Source organism: Oncorhynchus gorbuscha, linkage group LG01, assembly GCF_021184085.1.
Source record: "Oncorhynchus gorbuscha isolate QuinsamMale2020 ecotype Even-year linkage group LG01, OgorEven_v1.0, whole genome shotgun sequence".
Taxonomy (NCBI): Eukaryota; Metazoa; Chordata; class Actinopteri; order Salmoniformes; family Salmonidae; genus Oncorhynchus; species Oncorhynchus gorbuscha.
The window spans coordinates 104,139,996-104,163,123 of NC_060173.1; the positions used below are offsets into that span (position 1 = coordinate 104,139,996).

The 23,128-nt window shown below is 44.3% G+C and overlaps 1 protein-coding gene across 2 annotated transcripts in view; it reads right to left on the reverse strand.

The window, feature by feature from the left end:
* The window catches only part of LOC124048046 (integrin beta-5-like), a 93,998-nt gene that overhangs the window by 41,108 nt on the left and 29,762 nt on the right, over positions 1–23,128 (reverse strand). For both annotated transcript variants that reach the window (XM_046368431.1, XM_046368439.1), the window contains exon 10: positions 19,844–20,273. In XM_046368431.1, the coding sequence (XP_046224387.1) occupies positions 19,844–20,273 (430 nt within the window). The remainder of the gene's footprint in view (positions 1–19,843; positions 20,274–23,128) is intronic.

Here is a 23,128-nt window from a genome sequence, read left to right on the forward strand (position 1 = left end):
CGTTATGGGCTCTTTAAAACCAGTTCTAGACAACCACGAAACGGCATATGTGAACGTGAGTAGATTACATTGAAAACGGCCGTCCAACTTGGACGACGTCTCTAGTTCATATATACTGCAGTGCCCCTACCACGACTCGTGTGTAGCAGCAGGAAATACACTTCCTGAAGTTCCTGCTCTCAGTTGAGCACAGTGTTGTGAGGAACGAGGATAGTCACTAAGGGAGCAAAAATAAACATCTTTGGATGATGTCAAACCTCGGCCCAATGAAGTAGGGCTGATTCATGGAAGGGCTGAGATGAGATGGGGAGAGATTGTGTAGAGGAAGTAGGTAAGTAAACATAATATTATCAAGTAAGTCAATAGTAAGTCTGCACTCCAGTAGTAGGGCTGACTATTTGCATTGCCCCCCCCTTTGTTTTTACACTTCTGCTACTCGCTGTTTATCATCTATGCATAGTCACTTTACCCCTACCTACCTACAACGGGGCCTTGCTGCGCTCCACAGTGTCACAGACTGGAGACATAGGTGCCTGTTTAAAGACACGCCTCCTTTATGATCCGTTTACTAGATATGGGAAAAGGCCTTGTCATTGATATTATTGGGAGTCTAATGGAGGAGCATTTTGATGTACAGAAAAAAATGTATTCTGAAATGTATGTGTGTGGAGTCTGAGTCAATCATGCTATTTTGAAATGTTGAAAGACAAAATGAGAGCTACTGACGTAGCATGCTTTAAATGATCTTCAAAGGGCTCGATACATCCATTATTGCACTGGGCCACTCCCTTTGTATGGGAAGTATTTTCAACATACTGCCTCTAATGAAGGCTTTGACAGCAGAACAATACCGCCATAACCACACAACTTAATTATATGTTTTCAAATTAGATATGCCTCACAGACGCAGATTATTTAGGTCTCTACAGTACAAAGAGCTGGCTATCCCCATAAAAAAATAAATAAAAAAAGAATAAAGAACTGGCTTGTGATGAGTAAGCGATTCATTTTGTTATCCAATAGCGAAGTAGAACAAAGGTAAACAGGTCTTCAAACGCAGAATACATTGCGTCTGTGTTCATTTATAAGGACCCTGCTGTGGATACACAAACAATCTGCCTTTCTACAAATCTTGTTTAGAGCAATGGGAGGAGATAGCTTATTTGTACTGTCTGCAGGCTTTGGGGTGGCTGCTCTACACACACACACCATACAGAAGCCATCAAAAGAGAATTTAGATTTACCATGTGGCTGATCTGTAGGGACATTCTCAATTCCCCATTATGACACCACATGGAAACACTGCACTCCCGGAGAGTCAGCACGCTGCCAAAGAGTCCCGAGATGGTTTCACGATGAGGGAGAAAAGCCACACAAAAAACAGACTGTAAGCACTGCAAAGTCTCAACAACGTGACAGTGGCTTCTGTAAACATATCAGCCAGCTCTTTTCCACTTCAGTGAAGGAAACTGTACTGTGAGACTTGGCAATTTCAACTAAAGCTTGCAAGTCAAGACAGGCCTATGCAATCAATCCAATAATTCTTCACGATACATCAATTCCCAAAGGTTTCAGTTGGACAAGATAAAAAACCCAGATAGATAACGAAACTTAGCAAGAAGGGGGTTATAGTGGCATTACTAACATATTTATAGAGTGGAGTCTCTGCTACGGCTCCTCTGCCTTCAGTTTAATTAGAAGTCAAAGACAGAGAGAAATGTTAACATTTTACTAGAAAGTGAGTCTGGTCTGAATAAGGCAAGATACAGTCTGTATAGTCTAACGGCTCCTTCTGAGTAGCCAATTGCTAACCCCCCCTGCTACTTGAGCAGGCAGGCAGCAGTGTAGCAGGCAGGCAGCAGTGTAGCAGGCAGGCAGCAGTGTAGCAGGCAGGCAGCAGTGTAGCAGGCAGGCAGAAGTGTCCTAGATGACACAGTCAGAGATAACGCACAGGGAGTACCGTCTCCCTCCCAACGCCTCAAGGTCAGTGCTGCTCATATTTGATGTTGTTGCATTGTGAGAGAAAAAAAGCTAACTTGGTGAGAGGGCAGAGGGGGAATGGTAATAAATGACATCCTGTTTTAGCATAGGGAAAATACCAAATGAGATTAACTGTTTTTGGAGTTCAAATCCTCCTTGCTGTGTCCTATGACATGAAGTGGAACATTTTAAACATCACAGAAAAAAGAAAGGAAAAAAGTACTTATACTCATGCTCTGAGACAGACAGCTGTGGGAGATAAGTAGAATCTGTGGATGGTTTGACTTGGAGACAAAGGAACACAGACCGAGTTGAGAGGAATGTGTGATGTCCACTGTGTTATGACAGGGCTGTGAGTGGGTGATCCAGCGTGTTGCTGTAGCCTAGTTTAACAGTGAGAGGACTATGGCTGGGCCTGGGAGAAACTAATGCTCTCCGTCAGTGAGAGGGAAGGCAGCAGTGTGAATGTCTGTTACACCAGACTTGAGGCACTGCCAGGACTGTGTGTACTTGTTTATCTATTCTTGTGGGGACCTGAAGTCCCCACATAAATATTAAACAAACAGAAATTTGACCAACTGGGGACATTTTGTTCGTGCCCAGGAGGTCAAATGCTATTTCTAGGGGGTTTATGGTTAAGGTTAGAATTAGTGTTAGAATTACATTAATGGCTAGGGTTAAAGAGCTAGGGTTAGGAGCTAGGGTTAGGAGCTAGGGCTACTTTTAGGGTTAGGAGCTAGGGCTACTTTTAGGGTTAGGAGCTAGGGTTAGGAGCTAGGGCTACTTTTAGGGTTAGGAGCTAGGGTTAGGAACTAGGGCTACTTTTAAGGTTAGGAGCTAGGGTTTGGAGCTAGGGCTACTTTTAGGGTTAGGAACTAGGGCTACTTTTAGGGTTAGGAGCTAGGGTTTGGAGCTAGGGCTACTTTTAGGGTTAGGAGCTAGGGTTTGGAGCTAGGGTTAGGAGCTAGGGCTACTTTTAGGGTTAGGAGCTAGGGCAACTTTTAGGGTTAGGAGCTAGGGTTTGGAGCTAGGGTTAGGAGCTAGGGCTACTTTTAGGGTTAGGAGCTAGGGTTAGGAGCTAGGGTTTGGAGCTAGGGCTACTTTTAGGGTTAGGAGCTAGGGTTAGGAGCTAGGGTTAGGAGCTAGGGTTAGGAGCTAGGGTTAGGAGCTAGGGCTACTTTTAGGGTTAGGAGCTAGGGTTAGGAGCTAGGGTTAGGAGCTAGGGCTACTTTTAGGGTTAGGAGCTAGGGTTAGGAGCTAGGGTTAGGAGCTAGGGTTTGGAGCTAGGGTTAGGAGCTAGGGCTACTTTTAGGGTTAGGAGCTAGGGTTTGGAGCTAGGGTTTGGAGCTAGGGTTTGGAGCTAGGGTTAGGAGCTAGGGCTACTTTTAGGGTTAGGAGCTAGGGTTTGGAGCTAGGGCTACTTTTAGGGTTAGGAGCTAGGGTTAGGAACTAGGGCTACTTTTAGGGTTAGGAGCTAGGGTTTGGAGCTAGGGCTACTTTTAGGGTTAGGAGCTAGGGTTTGGAGCTAGGGCTACTTTTAGGGTTAGGAGCTAGGGTTAGGAACTAGGGCTACTTTTAGGGTTAGGAGCTAGGGTTTGGAGCTAGGGCTACTTTTAGGGTTAGGAGCTAGGGTTAGGAGCTAGGGCTACTTTTAGGGTTAGGAGCTAGGGTTAGGAACTAGGGCTACTTTTAGGGTTAGGAGCTAGGGTTTGGAGCTAGGGCTACTTTTAGGGTTAGGAGCTAGGGTTAGGAGCTAGGGCTACTTTTAGGGTTTGGAGCTAGGGTTAGGAGCTAGGGCTAGTTGTAGGGTTAGGAGCTAGGGTTAGGAGCTAGGGCTACTTTTAGGGTTTGGAGCTAGGGTTAGGAGCTAGGGCTACTTTTAGGGTTTGGAGCTAGGGTTTGGAGCTAGGGTTAGGAGCTAGGGTTAGGAACTAGGGTTAGGAACTAGGGCTACTTTTAGGGTTAGGAGCTAGGGATAGTTTTAGGGTTAGGTTTTTGGGTTAGGGTACAATTTAGGGGTTAGGGAAAATAGGATTTTGATTGGGACTGAATTGTGTGTCCCCACAAGGTTAGCTGTACAAGACTGTGTGTGTGTGTGTGTGTGTGTGTGTGTGTGTGTGTGTGTGTGTGTGTGTGTGTGTGTGTGTGTGTGTGTGTGTGTGTGTGTGTGTGTGTGTGTGTGTGTGTGTGTGTGTGTGTGTGTGTGTGTGTGTGTGTGTGTGTGTGTGTGTGTGTGTGTGTGTGTGTGTGTGTGTGTGTGTGTGTGTGTGTGTGTGTCTGAGATAGTCAGCCAGGTGTTGCCAACAGCACAACATCTGCTCTACTGTCAGCATCCATTTCTACAACAGCGCAACTCTTCTACAACAGCACAACATAGCGCAATGCTTCTACAACAGCACAACACTTCTTCAACTGCGCAACATAGGGCAATGCATCTTCAACAGCTCACTGCCTGAAACCAGAAGAGGCAGAAGAGGCACTGCCAAGGTCGACCGATGATCCTCATAGAAACACACACAGGCTCAAATGTAAACAATGTCTGAAATATCCCTAATCAAGGGCCCAGGAAGGAGCTATAGGGGGACATAACTTTCTCAGTTACCAAGGACATTGGCAGAGTACTGTGGTGGTGGATAGGGACTGTTCCCTACCACACAGTTGGCTCAATTCACCTGTTTTATATAGCCTTATATAGCCTTCCAAATTGCTTGCATATGCTGCAGACTGAGCTACAATGTATTTCAATCTACTCTGACTCGGGCTGCTGTACAGTATGATGTATTTGACTCTGCTCCGGCGTTTGTTCAGTTCATTTTTTAAACATTTCAGTTATTTAGCATACGCTCTTATCCAGAGCAATTTGGGTTAAATGCCTTGCTCAAGGGCACCGACAGATGTTTCCCCTTGTCAGCTCGGAGAACCAGAGACTTTTCAGTTACTGGCACAACGATCTTAACCGCAAGACTACCTGTTACACCAGTACAATGAGTTATTTGACTTCCAGAGATAAATTAAGACTGGCCCATCTGCGTCCTTCTTTCTCAGAGGATAACACTAACACAGTTCTCAACAGAAAAATGTGTGTTAAGCAAGTATGCAGGCCATGACAAGCTGCCTCTTGTATGCTGAGCCAAGCTTTGGTGCTCATCGGCAAAAACTTAGTCACTAGATTACTGTAATATGTGTGAAATATTTATGAATTTAAACTAGGGATATCATGTATCACTGTCACTTCTCTGGAGTTCAGATCATGCAGGATCATACACCTGTATGCTAGAGGGTTGCAGGATCATATGGTCTACCTGTATGCTTGGGGGTTACAGGATCATACAGTCTACCTGTATGCTAGAGGGTTCCAGGATCATACAGTCTACCTGTATGCTAGAGGGTTCCAGGATCATACAGTCTACCTGTATGCTAGAGGGTTACAGGATCATACAGTCTACCTGTATGCTAGAGGGTTGCAGGATCGGATGGAAAGCAGGATCTGTCTGTAGCCCTCTTTTCCCTTTCTTCTTCCTTTTTCTTCCTACAAATATTGTAATTAATTTGCCAAATGATGTCACATCCTCATCCCATAACTATTGAAGGCAGTGTGATGTTACAACAATCCTTTAGACATATAGCCAATACCACCACTGAGGTATATAATTATAACCAAGGGTTAAAACCGATACAGGGAACAGAACCGGAAAATAACGAAATTTGAGGAACAGAACCAAAACCGAAATGTTCTGGCAAAGATGTGTCTGTAGCACATTGCTAAACTTCATTTTATATGGATAATATTAACATAGCTTAATGCTGAGGCAAATGCTGATGACGGGTCATTGGTCAACAGTCAAGCCACGCAAATGCTGATGACTGGTCATTGGTCAACAGTCAAGCCACGCAAATGTTTTGTTCTGAAGCACAGATTGTTTGATTGTTTTACCCACCTACCAATAGATACCCTTCTTTACGAGGCATTGGAAAACCTTCCTGGTCTTTGTGGTTGAATATGTGTTTGAAAATCACTACTCAATGGAGGGACTTTACAGATAATTGTGTGGGATGCAGAGATAAGGAGATAATGTAGTCATTTAAAAATCGTGCTAAACACTATTATTGCGCACAGAACAAATGCAACTTAATTGGCTTGTTATGCACATTTTTACTCCTGAACTTATTTTCGACTTGCCTAACAAAGGAGTTCTTGAGGTTCAAATCTTGAGGCTCCAAGTCATGTGACTCGAGTCCACACCTCTGGACTACTCCTTCTATTACTATGGGAACACATGCAGTCAGCGAAGAAGAGGAGAGAATGTGCGTACATTTAGCTTTTATTTTTATAATAATGTAAAACAAATATGCTATTCAAAATGGTTATTACGAAGACCGCGGTCATTTGACTGGCCAATTACTGTCATCCAAAATTCCATGACAGTCACAACCCTACCTGGAACAATTGGTTGACTGCATTTGACCTAACAGAAAAGCATGGAACTGTGAACCTAACAGCGTAGAGGAGGAACTGCTTGAGTCACAGGGGGCGGGGATTGGTGTGTGAGGGAAGCAGCTGCAAGAACAAGAAAAACTATTAGAAACTATTAAAGCTGAGATGCCTTTCACAATATTGCATGCGATATACATATCTTGCGATATGAATATTGCATATTGTCAATATTGTGATTTCGATGTGAATTTAACTAATTGTGCAGTTCCAACACATCACTCCCAATATGAACCCCCATCTACCGAAACACAGAAGGATCATGAATGGGCAGGTAAAACACATCAAACACAAATAAGAGGAAGCTATATACTGGGTCAGTGTCAATGCCACATGTACAATGTGCAGGGATACTGGAGTATTTTACAAATGTATAAGTATTTTTACAAATGTATAAGCGGGGATTAGGAGAAAGTGACTGGTATCTGGATAAATAATAGAAACTGAAAGCAGGCTTTACTTCCAATTCCTCGATTTACTTCTTTCTCTAGAACCCTGACCTGAGGGCATGTAGATTTGAGGATCTGTGGGTCTGTGGATCTGAGGGTCTGTGGATCTGAGAGTCTGTGGATCTGAGAGTCTGTGGATCTGAGAGTCTGTGGATCTGAGAGTCTGTGGATCTGAGAGTCTGTGGATCTGAGAGTCTGTGGATCTGAGAGTCTGTGGATCTGAGAGTCTGTGGATCTGAGAGTCTGTTGATCTGAGAGTCTGTGGTGCCATAGAACTCCAAGAGCACCATTTACAAAGGTGTGGTTTTTCATCTCTTCCAAGCAATAGAGTTTTATTTAAGAGTCCAGATCCATGGGTTGAACCTGTGACGACTTATGAGGGCTGAGGCACCACCCAGAATACTGCCACAGAATACTGCCACGTCATTTTCAAAACATGCATTGGGCCCACAAAGTGATAAGCAAACACTGTAAACTCTTCCCACCTGAGGTTTGGAGAGAACGTAAAGTTACTGACTTTGTTCAGATGCAAATGTTTTGTGAATCTAGTGTTAAGTGACCTGTTATATTGTATTACAAATGACAGTTTAGTGACATGCCATAGAAGACATGTTACGTGTGTACAGGAGGCGAAGTCAGGTTCAGAGAGCAGCGTGTGGTTAACAGGCGGACTTTTTATTCCGGTCCAAAGGAAAGCACATAAGAACATAAACGTGCCCAAAACACGGAACGTAAACCAAAAGTATGCAGTGTGATGAGGGAATGAAAACCAGGTGTGTATGGAGACAAGACAAAACAAATGGAACAATGAAAAATGGAGTGGCGATGGCTAGAAAGCTGGTGACGTTGACTGCCGAACGCCGCCCGAACAAGGAGAGGAGCCCACTTCGGTGGAAGTCGTGACAAGATAATTCCTCCCGTGAAATAACGTAGTCTAAGAAAGGGCTGAAATCATAATTTGAAGTCCACCACAAGCAACTAGAATCATCACACAAATCCCTCAAATGACGTATATACAGTGTACAAAACACTGGGAACACCTGCTCTTTCCATGACAGACTGACCAGGTGAAATCTATGATCCCTTATTGATGTCACTTCTTAAATCAACTTTAGTGTCGATGAAGGGGAGGAGACAGGCTAAATAAGAATGGTTAAGCCTTGAGACAGCTGATACATTGATTGTGTATGTGCCATTCAGAGGGTGAATGGACAAGAAAAAATATTTAAGTGCCTTTGAACGGGGTATGGTAGTAGGTGCCAGGCGCACCGGTTTGTGTGTGTCTAGAACTGCAACACTGCTGGGTTTTTAACACTCAACAGTTTCCCATGTGTATCAAGAATGGTCCACCACACAAAGGCCGTCCAGCCAACTTAACACAACTGTGGGAAGCACTGGAGTCAACATCGGCCAGCATCCCTGTTGATTCTTGTAGAGTCCAGCCCAGACAAATTGGGGCTGTTATGAAGGCAAAGGGGAGTGCTACTCAATAATAGGAAGGTGTTCCTAATGTTTTGTACACTCAGTGTACACACTTATTAAAAGTTATTGGCAACCTGCCCAGAGCTCTATCTAACAAATAATGTACAGTAGGAATAGCCGATATCATGATAATAACAATGCCCTTTGATAGCCAAGGTAATCACACTGCATACAAGTATCTACAAAGAGATAGTCATGACAGCCATTTGTAGTAAAATTACATATATCCAGAGAAAAGGAGGAGTGTGATGGTTTGGATTGATATAAATACACTATTCTGCTTCCGGTCTGTCCTATAACTACACTATTCTGCTTCCGGTCTGTCCTATAACTACACTAGTCTACTTCCGGTCTGTCCTAAAACTACACTAGTCTGCTTCCGGTCTGTCCTAAAACTACACTATTCTGCCACCCGTCGGTCCAAAAACTGCACTATTCTGCTGCCTTTCTATCCTAAAACTACACTATTCCGCTGCCTGTCTGTCCTAAACCTACACTATTCTGTTTCCTGCCTGTCCAAAAACCACTATTCTGCTTTCTTTCTGCCCTATAACTACACTATTCTGGTTCCGGTCTGTCCTATAACTACACTATTCTGCTTCCGGTCTGTCCTATAACTACACTATTCTGCTTTCTGTCTGCCCTATAACTACACTATTCTGCTTCCGGTCTGTCCTAAAACTACACTATTCTGCTTCCGGTCTGTCTTAAAACTACACTATTCTGCCACCCGTCGGTCCAAAAACTGCACTATTCTGCTGCCTTTCTATCCTAAAACTACACTATTCCGCTGCCTGTCTGTCCTATAACTACACTATTCTGCTTCCGGTCTGCACGTTAACTACACTATTCTGCTTTCTGTCTGCCCTATAACTACACTATTCTGCTTCCGGTCTGTCCTATAACTATACTATTCTGCTTTCGGTCTGCCCTATAACTACACTATTCTGCTTCCGGTCTGTCCTAAAACTACACTATTCTGCTTCCGGTCTGTCTTAAAACTACACTATTCTGCCACCCGTCGGTCCAAAAACTGCACTATTCTGCTGCCTTTCTATCCTAAAACTACACTATTCCGCTGCCCGTCTGTCCTATAACTACACTATTCTGTTTCCTGCCTGTCCAAGAACCACTATTCTGTGGTTCAGTAACCTCAGATCCTTGCCGTGACGTGGAAGTAGCCTACATGTCCTGTGGGCCACAGTGTTTGATGTGTACAGCGTGGGCCAGCAGCAGCAGCGGTTAACCATGTCACGCCCTGACCTTAGAGATCCTTGTGATTCTCTATGGTTGGTTAGGTCAGGGCGTGATTTGGGTGGGCATTCTATGTTCTCTATTTCTTTGTTTTTGGCCGAGTGTGGGTCCCAATCAGAGGCAGCTGTCTATCGTTGTCTATCGTTGTCTCTGATTGGGGATCATACTTAGGTAGCCCCTTTCAGTTGTGGATCTTATTTTCTGTTTAGTGTCTGTGCCTGACGGAACTGTTCGATTTTGTTTTTTGTCGTTGTTATTTTGTTTTTTTGGTGTCATCAATAAAAAGACTATGTACACCTACCACGCTGCACCCTGGACTCTTTGTCCCAACGAGAGCCGTAACACCCTCTACCTACTAAAGCAGGACAATGGACTAAAGAGACGCTCTTAGAAGAGATCTGGCCCCCTTTCCTGTGTCACATTTCACTGCATATTTCGGAGAGACTCTACTCTAAGCAGCACATGAGTCTTGGGGTGTGTCCGAGCCCTGGTCAAAAGTAGTGCACTACATAGGGAATACAGTGTCATTTTGGATGCAAGTCTTGGAGTACCACTCATCAAATACACCCAGATGGTGCAGAGAGAGAGAGAGAGCTGTAGGTTTCCAGCAGCAACAGCTGCAGTGCTTTTGGGGTTCTTTATTACATGACAGACACGGGGGGTTGAGAGGGAGATCCTTGTATTTGAAGTATTTCTAAGAGGCAAGTATTTCTAAGAGGCAAGACCAGCCCCAAACACAGCAGGCACGGGAGGAGATTTTCTAAGAGGCAAGACCAGCCCCAAACACAGCAGGCACGGGAGGAGAGTATTTCTAAGAGGCAAGACCAGCCCCAAACACAGCAGGCACGGGAGGAGAGTATTTCTAAGAGGCAAGACCAGCCCCAAACACAGCAGGCACGGGAGGAGAGTATTTCTAAGAGGCAAGACCAGCCCCAAACACAGCAGGCACGGGAGGAGAGTATTTCTAAGAGGCAAGACCAGCCCCAAACACAGCAGGCACGGGAGGAGAGTATTTCTAAGAGGCAAGACCAGCCCCAAACACAGCAGGCACGGGAGGAGAGTATTTCTAAGAGGCAAGACCAGCCCCAAACACAGCAGGCACGGGAGGAGAGTATTTCTAAGAGGCAAGACCAGCCCCAAACACAGCAGGCACGGGAGGAGAGTATTTCTAAGAGGCAAGACCAGCCCCAAACACAGCAGGCACGGGAGGAGAGTATTTCTAAGAGGCAAGACCAGCCCCAAACACAGCAGGCACGGGAGGAGAGTGGCTTCTATTGTGTCTATACTTAAAGGAGAGAGTGGAGAAACAACAATCCTGAGGGAGTATGGGTCTTTATCTTGGTCAGGTTCAGTCAGATTTGAGGGGGGTTGTGAGGGTACAAGGGAGTTTCAGGGGCCTAGCAAGGGAGAAGGGACAGAGACACTGGCTAAGGGACAAAATGATCAAACACACACATACGTACAGCAATATGTTAAGCACGTTTGTGCTCACAGCTCTTTGCTGAGCTCTGTAGTTTACATGTTGTCAAGCATTAACCCAGAACAGATTGCCTACTAATTGCTGTGTGTTCAATTTACAACAAATAAAGCACTAATTGACTCCACTGCTGTGCCAAAATGTTTAATGAACTTCTGCTTCAGCCTTGTAGAACCTCAGATCCTGCTCAAACTATGTTCCTACTACTACAGAAAGAGTAGGTGCTACAGTTGGTATTAGCAGGTTACAAATCATGATGGTGATTGGGACATTGTGAGTACTGGTATTAGCTTCGTTCCAGTTAGGCCTGTTCTTTTTGGACTACCACACTAATCCCACTGTATATTTCTGCCCCTGAACAGGCAGTGAACCCACTGTTCCTAGGCCGTCATTGAAAATAAAAATGTGTTCTTAACTGACTTGCCTAGTTAAATAAAGGTTAAATAAAAATATATTGCTGAAGGCTTTTCATACAGATTAGATTAGACAGCATTACTGCAACCTGACAATACATATGAACACTTTCTGTGAATGTGCCGGATTTATCCAGCCAGCTAATTTAACAGTAGTCCCTAGGCAGGTAGATAAAACCCAAAGTGCTACCTCTCTGCCTATGGGGTTATTGGATCTATACTGTACCTCTTATGCCTCTGGCACTACCCCAAATATGGTGTTTAGCATGTCTGTAGTCTTTGTAATAGAGCTTGGGACTATAAGGTTCTTTTATTTTTTATTTAACTTGGCAGGTTCTATCTGCATTTTTGTTGAAATAGCCTTGCTCAGTTCAATATTCTTTACTTTTATAGTACTCTAAATACCCAAATTCATGTTGTTAAGTTCAAAACAATACAGCATACAAATTCTTGACACCGTTCAAAACAATGAGGATTCAGAACTTTAAAGCAAATGATTTACTTTAGTTTATTTAGTAAATAGTTTCTTAAAACGGCATTGTTGGTTAAGGGTTTGTAAGTCAGCATTTCACGGTAATACCTGTTGTACTCGGCGCATGAGACAAATACAATTTGATCTCAGAATCTTGTTTTTGCAGATAATTCCTGAGAACAAAGCTCTGGAAGTGTCTGGCTGAGGAGAATAGGAGAAGCTGTAGGATAAAGGGTGTCTCATTTTGACACATCAAGCAATAAAACCAAAGTGCTTGTGTGTGCTAAATGTTTTGCAAACATTGGACTAGTTACAAGCTAGGATAACTATTTTTTCAAATAGGCTAACCATGTCAGAGAGGGATTGGAAGTTGGCCAGATGCTCTCATTTCAATAAGGCACAGTCACGGTCGTGCCAGGCAGAGAGTCACACACAGGCGCACTCACACACTAACAGACAAATAAACACATGTTCCCATTTACTGTTTGTCCTCCATCTCCAGCCAGCTTCTACAAGAATCTGAGGCTGCAGATTTATGGAGAGAAAGGGTTTGCGGTCTGGAAAGTCTGGAAACGAAGCCAAGCTATTCCTGGCATTTGGTGCTATTGAGCAGTTAGATTGTTACTGAGAACCTGCTGTAGATGTGACAGAGCAGAAGACTACAACGTCTAGGTTTACTGAGACAGGCCTGGTCAAAAGCAGCCGATGGTTTTCACACACAGACTTAGCTGATCCATGCATGCACAGAAAGAAGAAAAGAAAGTTTACCATTGCCTCAATGAACATATTTTAACTCCCTCTTGGCGTCTATTTCACACACACACACACACACACACACACACACACACACACACACACACACACACACACACACACACACACACACACACACACACACACACACACACACACACACACACACACACACACACACACACACACACACACACACACACACACACACACACACACAGCTCGGGGATTCAATCTTGCAACCTTACAGTTAACTAGTCCAACACTAACCACCTGCCTCTCATTGCAATCCACGAGGAGCCTGCCTGTTACGCGAATGCAGTAAGAAGCCAAGGAAAGTTGCTAGCTAGCAATAAACTTATCTTATAAAGAACAATCAATCAATAATAATCACTAGTTAACAACACATGGTTGATGATATTACTAGTTTATCTAGCGTGTCCTGCGTTGCATATAATCGATGCGGTGCATATCGTTGCTCCAATGTGTACCTAAACCATAAACATCAATGCCTTTCTTAAAATCAATACGCAGAAGTATATATTTTTAAACCTGCATATTTAGCTAAAATAAATCCAGGTTAGCAGGCAATATTAACCAGGTGAAATTGTGTCACTTCTCTTGCGTTCATTGCACGCAGAGTTGGTGTATATGCAACAGTTTGGGCCGCCTAATTTGCCAGAATTTTATGTAATTATGACATAACATTGAAGGTTGTGCAATGTAACAGGAATATTTAGACTTATGAATGCCACCAGTTAGATAAAATACGGAACGGTTACGTTCTCGAAAACGTCTTGTTTTTGAGATGAGTTTCCGGATTCGACCTTAATGACCCAAGGCTCGTATGTCTGTGTGTTATTATGTTATAATTAAGTCTATGATTTTATAGAGCAGTCTGACTAAGCGATGGTAGGCAGCAGCAGGCTCGTAAGCATTCATTCAAACAGCACTTTGGTGCGTTTTGCCAGCAGCTCATCGCTGTGCTTCAAGCATTGCGCTGTTTATGACTTCAAGCCCATCAACTCCTGAGATTAGGCTGGTGTAACCGATGTTAAATGGCTAGGTAGTTAGCGAGGTGCGCGCTAATAGCGTTTCAAACGTCACTCGCTCTGAGACTTGGAGTGGTTGTTCCCCTTGCTCTGCATGGATAACGCTGCTTCGACGGTGGCTGTTGTCTATGTGTTCCTGGTTCGAGCCCAGGTAGGAGCGAGGAGAGGGACGGAAGCTATACTGTTACACTGGCAATACTAAAGTGCCTATAAGAACATCCAATAGTCAAAGGGATATGAAATACAAATCGTATAGCGAGAAATAGTCCTATGATTCCTATAATAACTACAATCTAAAACTTCTTACCTGGGAATATTGAAGACTCATGTTAAAAGAACCACCAGCTTTCATGTGTTCTCATGTTCTGAGCAAGGAACTTAAACATTAGCTTTCTAACGTGGCAAATATTGCATTTTTACTTTCTTCTCCAACACTTTGTTTTTGCATTATTTATACCAAATTGAATATGTTTCATTATTTATAATCGGTATCGGCGTTGAAAAATCATAATTGGTCGACCTCTAGTCTACACTTCATTATCCTGACAGACTCAGCACAGGCCTCAGAAGACACCAAGTTTAGATTGCATGTGAATACAGAGAAATACATAGACCATTAGTCTCGAGAGCACAGATGAGCAGAACCAACACACACACGCCACAGCGTGGCCCCACAAGAGGGTACTGACACCACCCCTGCCCCATCGTTGCTCCTGTCAGTCAAACTAACTTTAGAGGCAGATTAATGCCCCTGACCTGACTCTCCGTTCTCCAGGCCACTCACAAAGTCAAAGAACAGGGCTGTCCTTGCACAGTCATAAGATATTCTTGTGTGTACTCAGTATCACAAGATGAACTTTGTTCCGTACATAAATATTGTGAAAATTCCCTTTATCCTATCAGAGGTTAAGGTGGAACTTTGTGAATAAACATCTCCACACACCTCACCTGAACCACCCCTACCAACTCAAATCTTCCATTCATGCAAAGTCCTTGAAATATTTCATTGAACCATTGCCAACTACATTACATACACCAGTTGATTGAATAATGGGTTTTATGTGGGTGTAATTGGTTCAGGTGTTTAGAGCTGACAGTCACTGGCCAGAAAGCACAACTGTGTAGGCGGCTAGGCACTATGGAGGTTTGGCTTGGCACTACCTTGCATCCCCAAAGTACCAGCACCAGGCAGCACAGACATGACAAAAGCAACCGCTGGGTGTGGAGCGTGCCTGGTCTACGCCAGACTGTCATCCTCACTCACACTCTACTTGGAGGCGGCCAGGGCAAACAACATCAAGAGGCTATCCAGGAGCAGAAGGAAACACCATATCCAAAAACATAAACCACAATCATGAAAAGTCACTTCACAATAGATAATGAAATGTAGGTAAAAGCTCAATTACTGTTTATAACAATATTCCAGAAACACAAATAGAAGATGCTACAGGTTGGCAGAGTCAAGTATCTTTGTTTTTAAAATGGCAATAAAACATTTCTGTTTAAAAAACTACTACGGTACAACCTCAGAGCTGGGCTCACTCCTGTCTCACTCCACAGCTGTCTTTTATTGAGTAAGCAAGAACCAATCCCCTTGCAGGAAGGAGTTCTGGCCTGGTCCTGGCATGCCTTTTGGCCCAGTAACACAGTAGTCACATCAAACGGAGGGAGTGAAGCAGGGAAGAGTCAAAGAGAGGGAAGATGGTCTAGGCCCTAGAGAGGCAGAGCTGCTTCAGCTTCCTAATGTAGTCATGGCTGCTAAATCGATCCGCTTGTCCACCTGTAAGTCTGCTCTCTAACCCCTGACCCCCACAGCCTCCTGTAGGTCTAAACCCTGAGGAGGGCAAGTATACTGGTGTCATTCACCCTTTCTCAATGGTCTAAACTCTGTCCTTTCCTAATCTCCTCATCTTCATTGCACTAATCTCAAAGAATTGGAGAGGCGCTGAGTGGGAAGGCTGCCATTTTAAAGGTTCCTATCCAACTGTGGTATTTTTTCGCATTGTTTGTAACTCATTTTGTACATACTGTTGTTGCTACAGTACCGTCTCTTATGACCGAAAATAGCTTCTGTAAATCCGAACAGCGAAAGACAGAGAAAAAGGGGGAGGAGGGCGGGGTGCATTGTAAGAATTTGAAGATGAGTAGGTACACCACCACTATTATTGGCCAACGTGCAATCATTGTAAAAAACATAAAACTGGACGATCTACAATTAAGACTATCCTACCAACGTGACATTAAAACCTGTAATATCTTATGTTTCACCGAGACATGGCTAAACGAAGCTGGCTGGCTTCTCCGTGCATCGGCAGGACAGAGCAGCTAAATCTGATAAGACGAGGGGCGGAGGTGTGTGTCTATTTGTTAATAACTGCTCTTGCGCAATGTCTAATATTAAACAAGTATCGAGGTATTGCTTGCCTGAGGTAGAGTAGCATATGATAAGCTGTAGACCACACTATCTACCAAGAGAGGTCTCATTTGTATTATTCTGTACCATCACTCATTCATATATCCTTATGTACCCTTATCCCCTTACACTGTGTATAAGACAGTAGTTTTGGAATTGTTAGTTAGATTACTTGTTGGTTATCACTGCATTGTCGGAACTAGAAGCACAAGCATTCCACCACAAACTGATGTGTGTGACAAATAAAATTAGATTTATGATTTGATTTGATTTGACAGCACTCACCGAGCTGTATAAGGCCATAAGCAAACAAGAAAATGTTCATCCAGAAGTGGCGCTCCTAGTGGCCGGGGACTTTATTGCAGGCAATCTTACATCCGTTTTACCTCATTTTCTACCAGCATGTCACATGCAACCAGAGGGGGGAAAAAAACTAGTCCACCTTCACTTTCCCTCACCCTCCCTCACCCTCCATTTGGCAAATCTGACCATAATTAAATCCTCCTGATTCCTGCTTACAAGCAAAAACTAAAGCCGGACATGCCAGTGACTCGCTCAATATGGAAATGGTCAGATGATGTGGATGCTACACTACAGGACTGCTAGCACAGACCGGAATATGTTCCCAATATTCATCCAATGCCACTGAGGAGTATAGCACCTCAGTCACCGGCTTCATCAATAAGTGCATCGATGACATCATCCCCTCTGTGACAGTACGTACATATCCCAACCATAAGCCATGGATTACAGGCAACATCCGCACCGATCTAAAGGCTAAAGTTGAAGTTTTCAAGGAGCGGGACACTAATTCGGACACTTAAGAAATCTCGCTATGCCCTCAGATGAAACATCAAACAAGCAAAGCATCAATACAGGACTAAGATTGAATCAGACTAAGATTGAGTCACTCACTCACAGCCCTAGGACGATGCCTCAGGGCTACCTGGCCTGATGACTCCTTTCTCCCCCAGTCCACCTGGTCGTGCTATTGTTCTGCCTGTGGCTGTGGAACCCTGACCTGTTCACCAGATGTGCTACCATGTCCCAGATCTGCTGTTTCAACTCTCTAGAGACAGCAGCAGCGGTAGAGATACTCTGAATGATTGGCTATGAAAAGCCAACTGACATTTACTCCTGAGGTGCTGACCTGTTGCACCCTCTACAACCACTGTGATTATTATTATTTGACCCTGCTGGTCATCTATGAACATTTGAACACCTTGGGCATGTTCTGTTATCATTTCCACCCGGCCACCCCTCATAGCCTGGTTCCTCTCTAGGTTTCTTCCTAGGTTCAGGCCTTTCTATGGAGTTTTTCCCAAGCCACCATGCTTCTACATCTGCATTGCTTGCTGTTTGGGGTTTCAGGCTGGGTTTCTCACTGTTTATTATCTATGCATAGTCACTTTACAAATTACCTCGACTAACCTGTACTCCCGCACATCGACTCGGGACCGGTACCCCCTGCATTTAGCCTCATTATTCTTATGGTCATTTTTTTGTGTTACATTTTGATTTAGTTTATTTAGTAAATATATAACTCTATTTCTTGAACTGCAAGGGCTTCTAAATAAGCATTTCACGATAAGATCTACATCTGTGGTATTCGGCACGTTACAAATCAAATTTGATTTGAGAGATTTTAAGATATTTAAGAAAGAGCCCGTCACCTGCGAACACTCATTCATCAGTACTATTTTAACCTTTTATTTAACTAGGCAAGTCACTTAAGGAACAGTGGGTTAACTGCCTTGTTCAGGGGCAGAACGACAGATTTTTACCTTGTCAGCTCGGGGATTCGATCTAGCAACCTTTCGGTTACTGGCACAACACTCTACCCACTAGGCTACCTGCCGCTTTAAAAAAATACTAACAGTGGTTCCTACAAATACCTATTTAATGTTCAATACCGACACAGGTGAGTTCTGCCCAAATAGCGGTGTCAGATCAATAAAGCCGGTACCTACTGTTCCATTATACTGATAAGGTGGTGCGGTACTGTTTCAAAAACAACAAGATTCCCTTCCAGATTACTTCCAGACCTCGCTGTAATGATGCAAAGGCTGGCAGAATTAAGCTAGAAAAGAGAACCCATCCAGGATACCGCACCAATGTATTTCCTCAAACCGAATTCCTTTTAGCAGGTAATCAGTCTGGATCCTACTGCAGTTCAATCCAAACCAGCGTGCTTTTCTCAACACCACACAGCACAGCACAGGTTAGCAAATTAGCTTTTATCAGCGCAGCATTAACAAACCTAAACTGTGTACAATGCTGTTTTAAAGCATTTAACAGGAGGGGAATGGGACCCGCTACAGAGCAGGCAGAACCTTCCCATTACCATCTGTGGGTTTAGGAGACCAGTGCTGGGACACAGAATGTTTTTACAACATTGTTTAGTGTTTATACTCTTCAGCGATTAAGTAACCATGCCAGAGAAGTGTGGGAGAGGACTATCATTCTGAATCATTTGGAACTCATTACAGATTGAGAACCATGAACAGAGAGGAGGAGAAGTGTGTGTGTGTGTGTGTGTGTGTGTGTGTGTGTGTGTGTGTGTGTGTGTGTGTGTGTGTGTGTGTGTGTGTGTGTGTGTGTGTGTGTGTGTGTGTGTGTGTGTGTGTGTGTGTGTGTGTGTGTGTGTGTGTGTGTGTGTGTGTGTGTGTGAGAGAGAGCGAGCGACAGAGAGAGAGTGTGGGGGACCACAGAGCGTACTGGACTGTTAACATTTAAATACCCCCCCCATCCCAGTTTACATGCTACTCAGAGGGCCTGCTTATGGTCCGACCGACAATCAACAAATGGCCATTGTGTATTCGCCTCTGCTGAATAAATTAAACAAGGCACTTTAACTGGGTATAACCCCCACAGTATTTGGGAATACACAAAGCACTGAGCGAGGCCTCTGTTACAAAGCTCGCTCTGTGATTTGGTAAACCAGGGGGCCTGGGCCAACATCCAGCAGGTCTCGACCCAAAATGCACAGAGGCTGCTTGGACTGGACCTGATGTTCTGGGAATCGTAATAGGACAGCCTGTTTAGTGTGTCACTCAGTCAGTTATACGCCCAGCTAGCAATCCTGCCTGCCTGCTGACCAGTGTAACAGACATCTAATGCATGGACTTTAAGCAGGACCTTCAGGATGGAGAACATTTGACATCAATTGTGGTTGACATCAGGGCATGCATCTTTAAATCAAAAGAGTACATTTATGCTCTGGGGAACAAAAATAATGAAAGAAAGATGAGGAGAATGTTGGTGGATGGAGGAGAATAGTTTTGTTAAGAACGGAACACAAAATGGATCTTTCAGCTCTGGTTCTGGTAGTAGAAAGTATTCCTGAATCCTGCACACACCCACCACAACTCTCCTGGGTTCTAGAGCACTCAGTGCACTCACACAGCCCAGAGAAAGATACGATAGGAAAACATTAACTTTGCATCAACATGAAAGCACAAGCCAACAGACACACCCTAAATAACCACACATGTAAGGCTCTTGGAAGGTTTGTTCAGGGTTTCTTTCTGCACATCTATCAAGTACTGTATGAAGCACTACTGTTTGTCAGGATACTAATTTCCTTTGTAATACATGCACACATACCCGAGCAGAGGATGCCCTTGTGTCGAGCGCAGGAGAAGTCGTCACACTCGCAGAAGGTCCCGTAGATCTTCCCGAACTCTGACTCATAGCAGAGGCACTGGTTACAGCTGCACTCCCCTCTCCCACCACATATCTGCATCCCCTCAGCCTGCCTGCAGGCGCTCAGGTACATGCTGCCAGCCTCACCCTCCTGGCACTCACAGCGGGCACCCAGGTAGCCCGGGTCACAGTGGCAGATACCACAGGTGTACTGTCCAATGGAGCTGCAGTGGGTACTGTTAGCCTGGGACTGGTTGGTGCAGCCACAGGCACAGCGGTAGTCCACGGACACCTCCAGACGATCCTTGAAGCCCACAGGCTTGATGGTGAAACTCTGCTGGGTACCTGGGGCGGGGCAGCCTCTGGCGTCTATACTCACGTCGAAGGACACCTGGAAGAAAGAAGAACAGTACAACAGGGTCAGTATATGGACTGGACTAGAGAAAAAAAATGTGCTACAATTTGAGAACACTTCTCAATCAAGGAGTTGGGCCTTACAAAAAACAATGCAATAGTGACTATTATTCATAAGTGGATTTAAAAAAATGGCCACCTTGACCTGGAACCATTACATTTTCATTATCTTCCTCCATATGACTCAGAATCTATTCTGCTTTCATTAGGCTTGGCTGGGATTGGCCTGTGTATTACATATGACCTGCAAGCTGTTTTTTATACATGTGGACTTAATTAACTCAGACACACACCAACACAGAGACACACACTGAGACAGAGACAGCAAGTTCAGAAGGAAAGGGGAAGAACAAGATAAAGAGATAGAGAGGGCGGATAGAGTTCAGAGAAGAGTTGATGTGGCTGAGTCAGCAGTTCCAATACCATATGTACAATGTTCAGGGATGATGGAGGTAGATATGTATAGGAGTAAGCATACTATATACAGGGTCAGTTCCAATACCATATTTACAATGTTCAGGGATGATTGAGGTAGATATGTATAGGAGTAAGCATACTATATACAGGGTCAGTTCCAATACCATATTTACAATGTTCAGGGATGATGGAGGTAGATATGTATAGGAGTAAGCATACTATATACAGGGTCAGTTCCAATACCATATTTACAATGTTCAGGGATGATGGAGGTAGATATGTATAGGAGTAAGCATACTATATACAGGGTCAGTTCCAATACCATATTTACAATGTGCAGGAATACTGGAGTGATGGAGGTAGATATGTATAGGAGTAAGCATACTATATACAGGGTCAGTTCCAATACCATATTTACAATGTTCAGGGGTGATGGAGGTAGATATGTATAAGGGTAAGGTGACTAGGCAACAGGATATAAGATAAACAGGTTGAAAATCACCATGAATATGCTTGCTAGCAGTTCTGTACAAGCTCTGAGAATGCGCCCTGGAATACCATCGGGCCCCGCGGCCTTGCAAGTGTTGACCTGTTTAAAGACCTTCCTCACGTCAGCCACAGAGAGCAAGATCACCCAATCCTCTAAGTCAGTGATGGTCCTCACACCCGGCACTATGTTGTTGTTGTCCACGTGTGCATACAGTCGTCTTCCTTTGTAATGGACTGTAGCCCCTGCTACATGCGGTGGGCGTCGGAGGCTGTGTAGTATGAATCCACCTTATTCCTATATTGTCCTTTCTCACGTTTTATGACTTTGCGGAGGTCATAACGGGACTTCTTGTACTTATTTCTGTCCTCGGCCTTAGCCTCAGGGTTGTCTACGATGGCTCTGTGTCTGGTAGCCCTGTCCTTTAGTTTACCGCCAACCTCTGGGTTAATCCAGGGCTTTTAATGGGTGAAGCAGCGAATCCTCACCGTGGGGACAACGTCGCCAATACACTTTCTAATGAAGCTGGTGACAGAGGTGGTTAGCATGTCAATGTTATCGGCAGAGTCTCTAAACATATTCCAATCAGCGGTAGCAAAGCAGTCCTTTAGGATAATCTCAGATTCTGGTGATCATTCCTCAACGGAGCGAGTCATGGGTACTTCCTGTTTGAGTTTCTGCTTGTAAACAGCAAGCAGGAGTAGGGAGTCATGATCTGAATTGCAGAATGCCGGACTAGGGAGGGTCTTGTATGCTTGCTTATGGGTAGAATAACAGTGGTCTAGGACTTTATCGCCCCTAGTGGGGTTGGAGATGTATTGATGGAAGTTGGGCATCACTAGTCCCAGTGATGCGGAATTAAAATCGCCGGCAACCAGAAAGGCAGCCTCTGGATGTAGATTTTCTTGCTTGTTTATAGCCTTGTACAGTTCATTAAGTGCCAGCTTTTTATTTTTCTTGTCCTGAGGTGGAATGTATGCAAGTCATGATAACAACTAAAAACTCCCTCGTGAGGTAGAAGGGTCAGCATTTGACCATCAGGTATTCCAAGACAGGTGAACAGTGGGTCGACACTTCCACCACGCTGGAGTTATCACACCAGTTGGTGATATGTAGAGGAACCCACCCCTCCCCCAATTTCCCCGACTCCACTGTCCTGTCCTCCCGATGAATGGAGAATCCATTGAGTTAAATAGCCATGGGGGAGTATCTTGTCCGACACCCATGTTTTTAAAAGCAAATAATAATGCAGTTTTGAGAGTCCCGTTGGTAGCAAAGCCACGATCGGAGGTCATCCATCTTATTATTGAGTGACTAGTAGCCAGTAGAATGGAGGAATAGAGGAAAGAGGAGCTTGCAAAACGGCGGCCATCCAGTACGGCGCCATCTTTGGGAGCCACTCATCCACATCCCAGTGGATCCAGATCAGGGAAGGAGCACTACACCAGTCTGCAGGAGACCGGAGAGGTCGTGGGATGTGAAGATGTGAGGGGTTCAGCTCCCATCAAAGACTAACGCCCCCTCTTGGACTGCAGCCCCAAAGCCAAACACTTGGACGTTAGGGCTGTGTTGATGTTGGCTTCAGCTCCACACGTAACTCACAGATCTGAGTCTTTTGGGGACAGAGCAGAGCCCTGTCACTCAGGATCCATGATCTCATCTCTCTTCCTCTGGGTTTCCTTGGCTATATCTTCTTTCTCCAGTTCCTCTAACCCTGAGACATGGCTGTAGACCATCGTTCATCCATATATTTATATGTATATATTCTTGTTCACTCCTTTAGATTTGTGTGTGGTAGTGGTAGTTGTTGGGGAATTGTTAGATTACTTGTTAGATATTACTGCATTGTCGGAATTAGAAGCACAAGCATTTTGCTACACTCACATTAACATCTGCTAACCGTGTGTATGTGACCAATACATTTGACA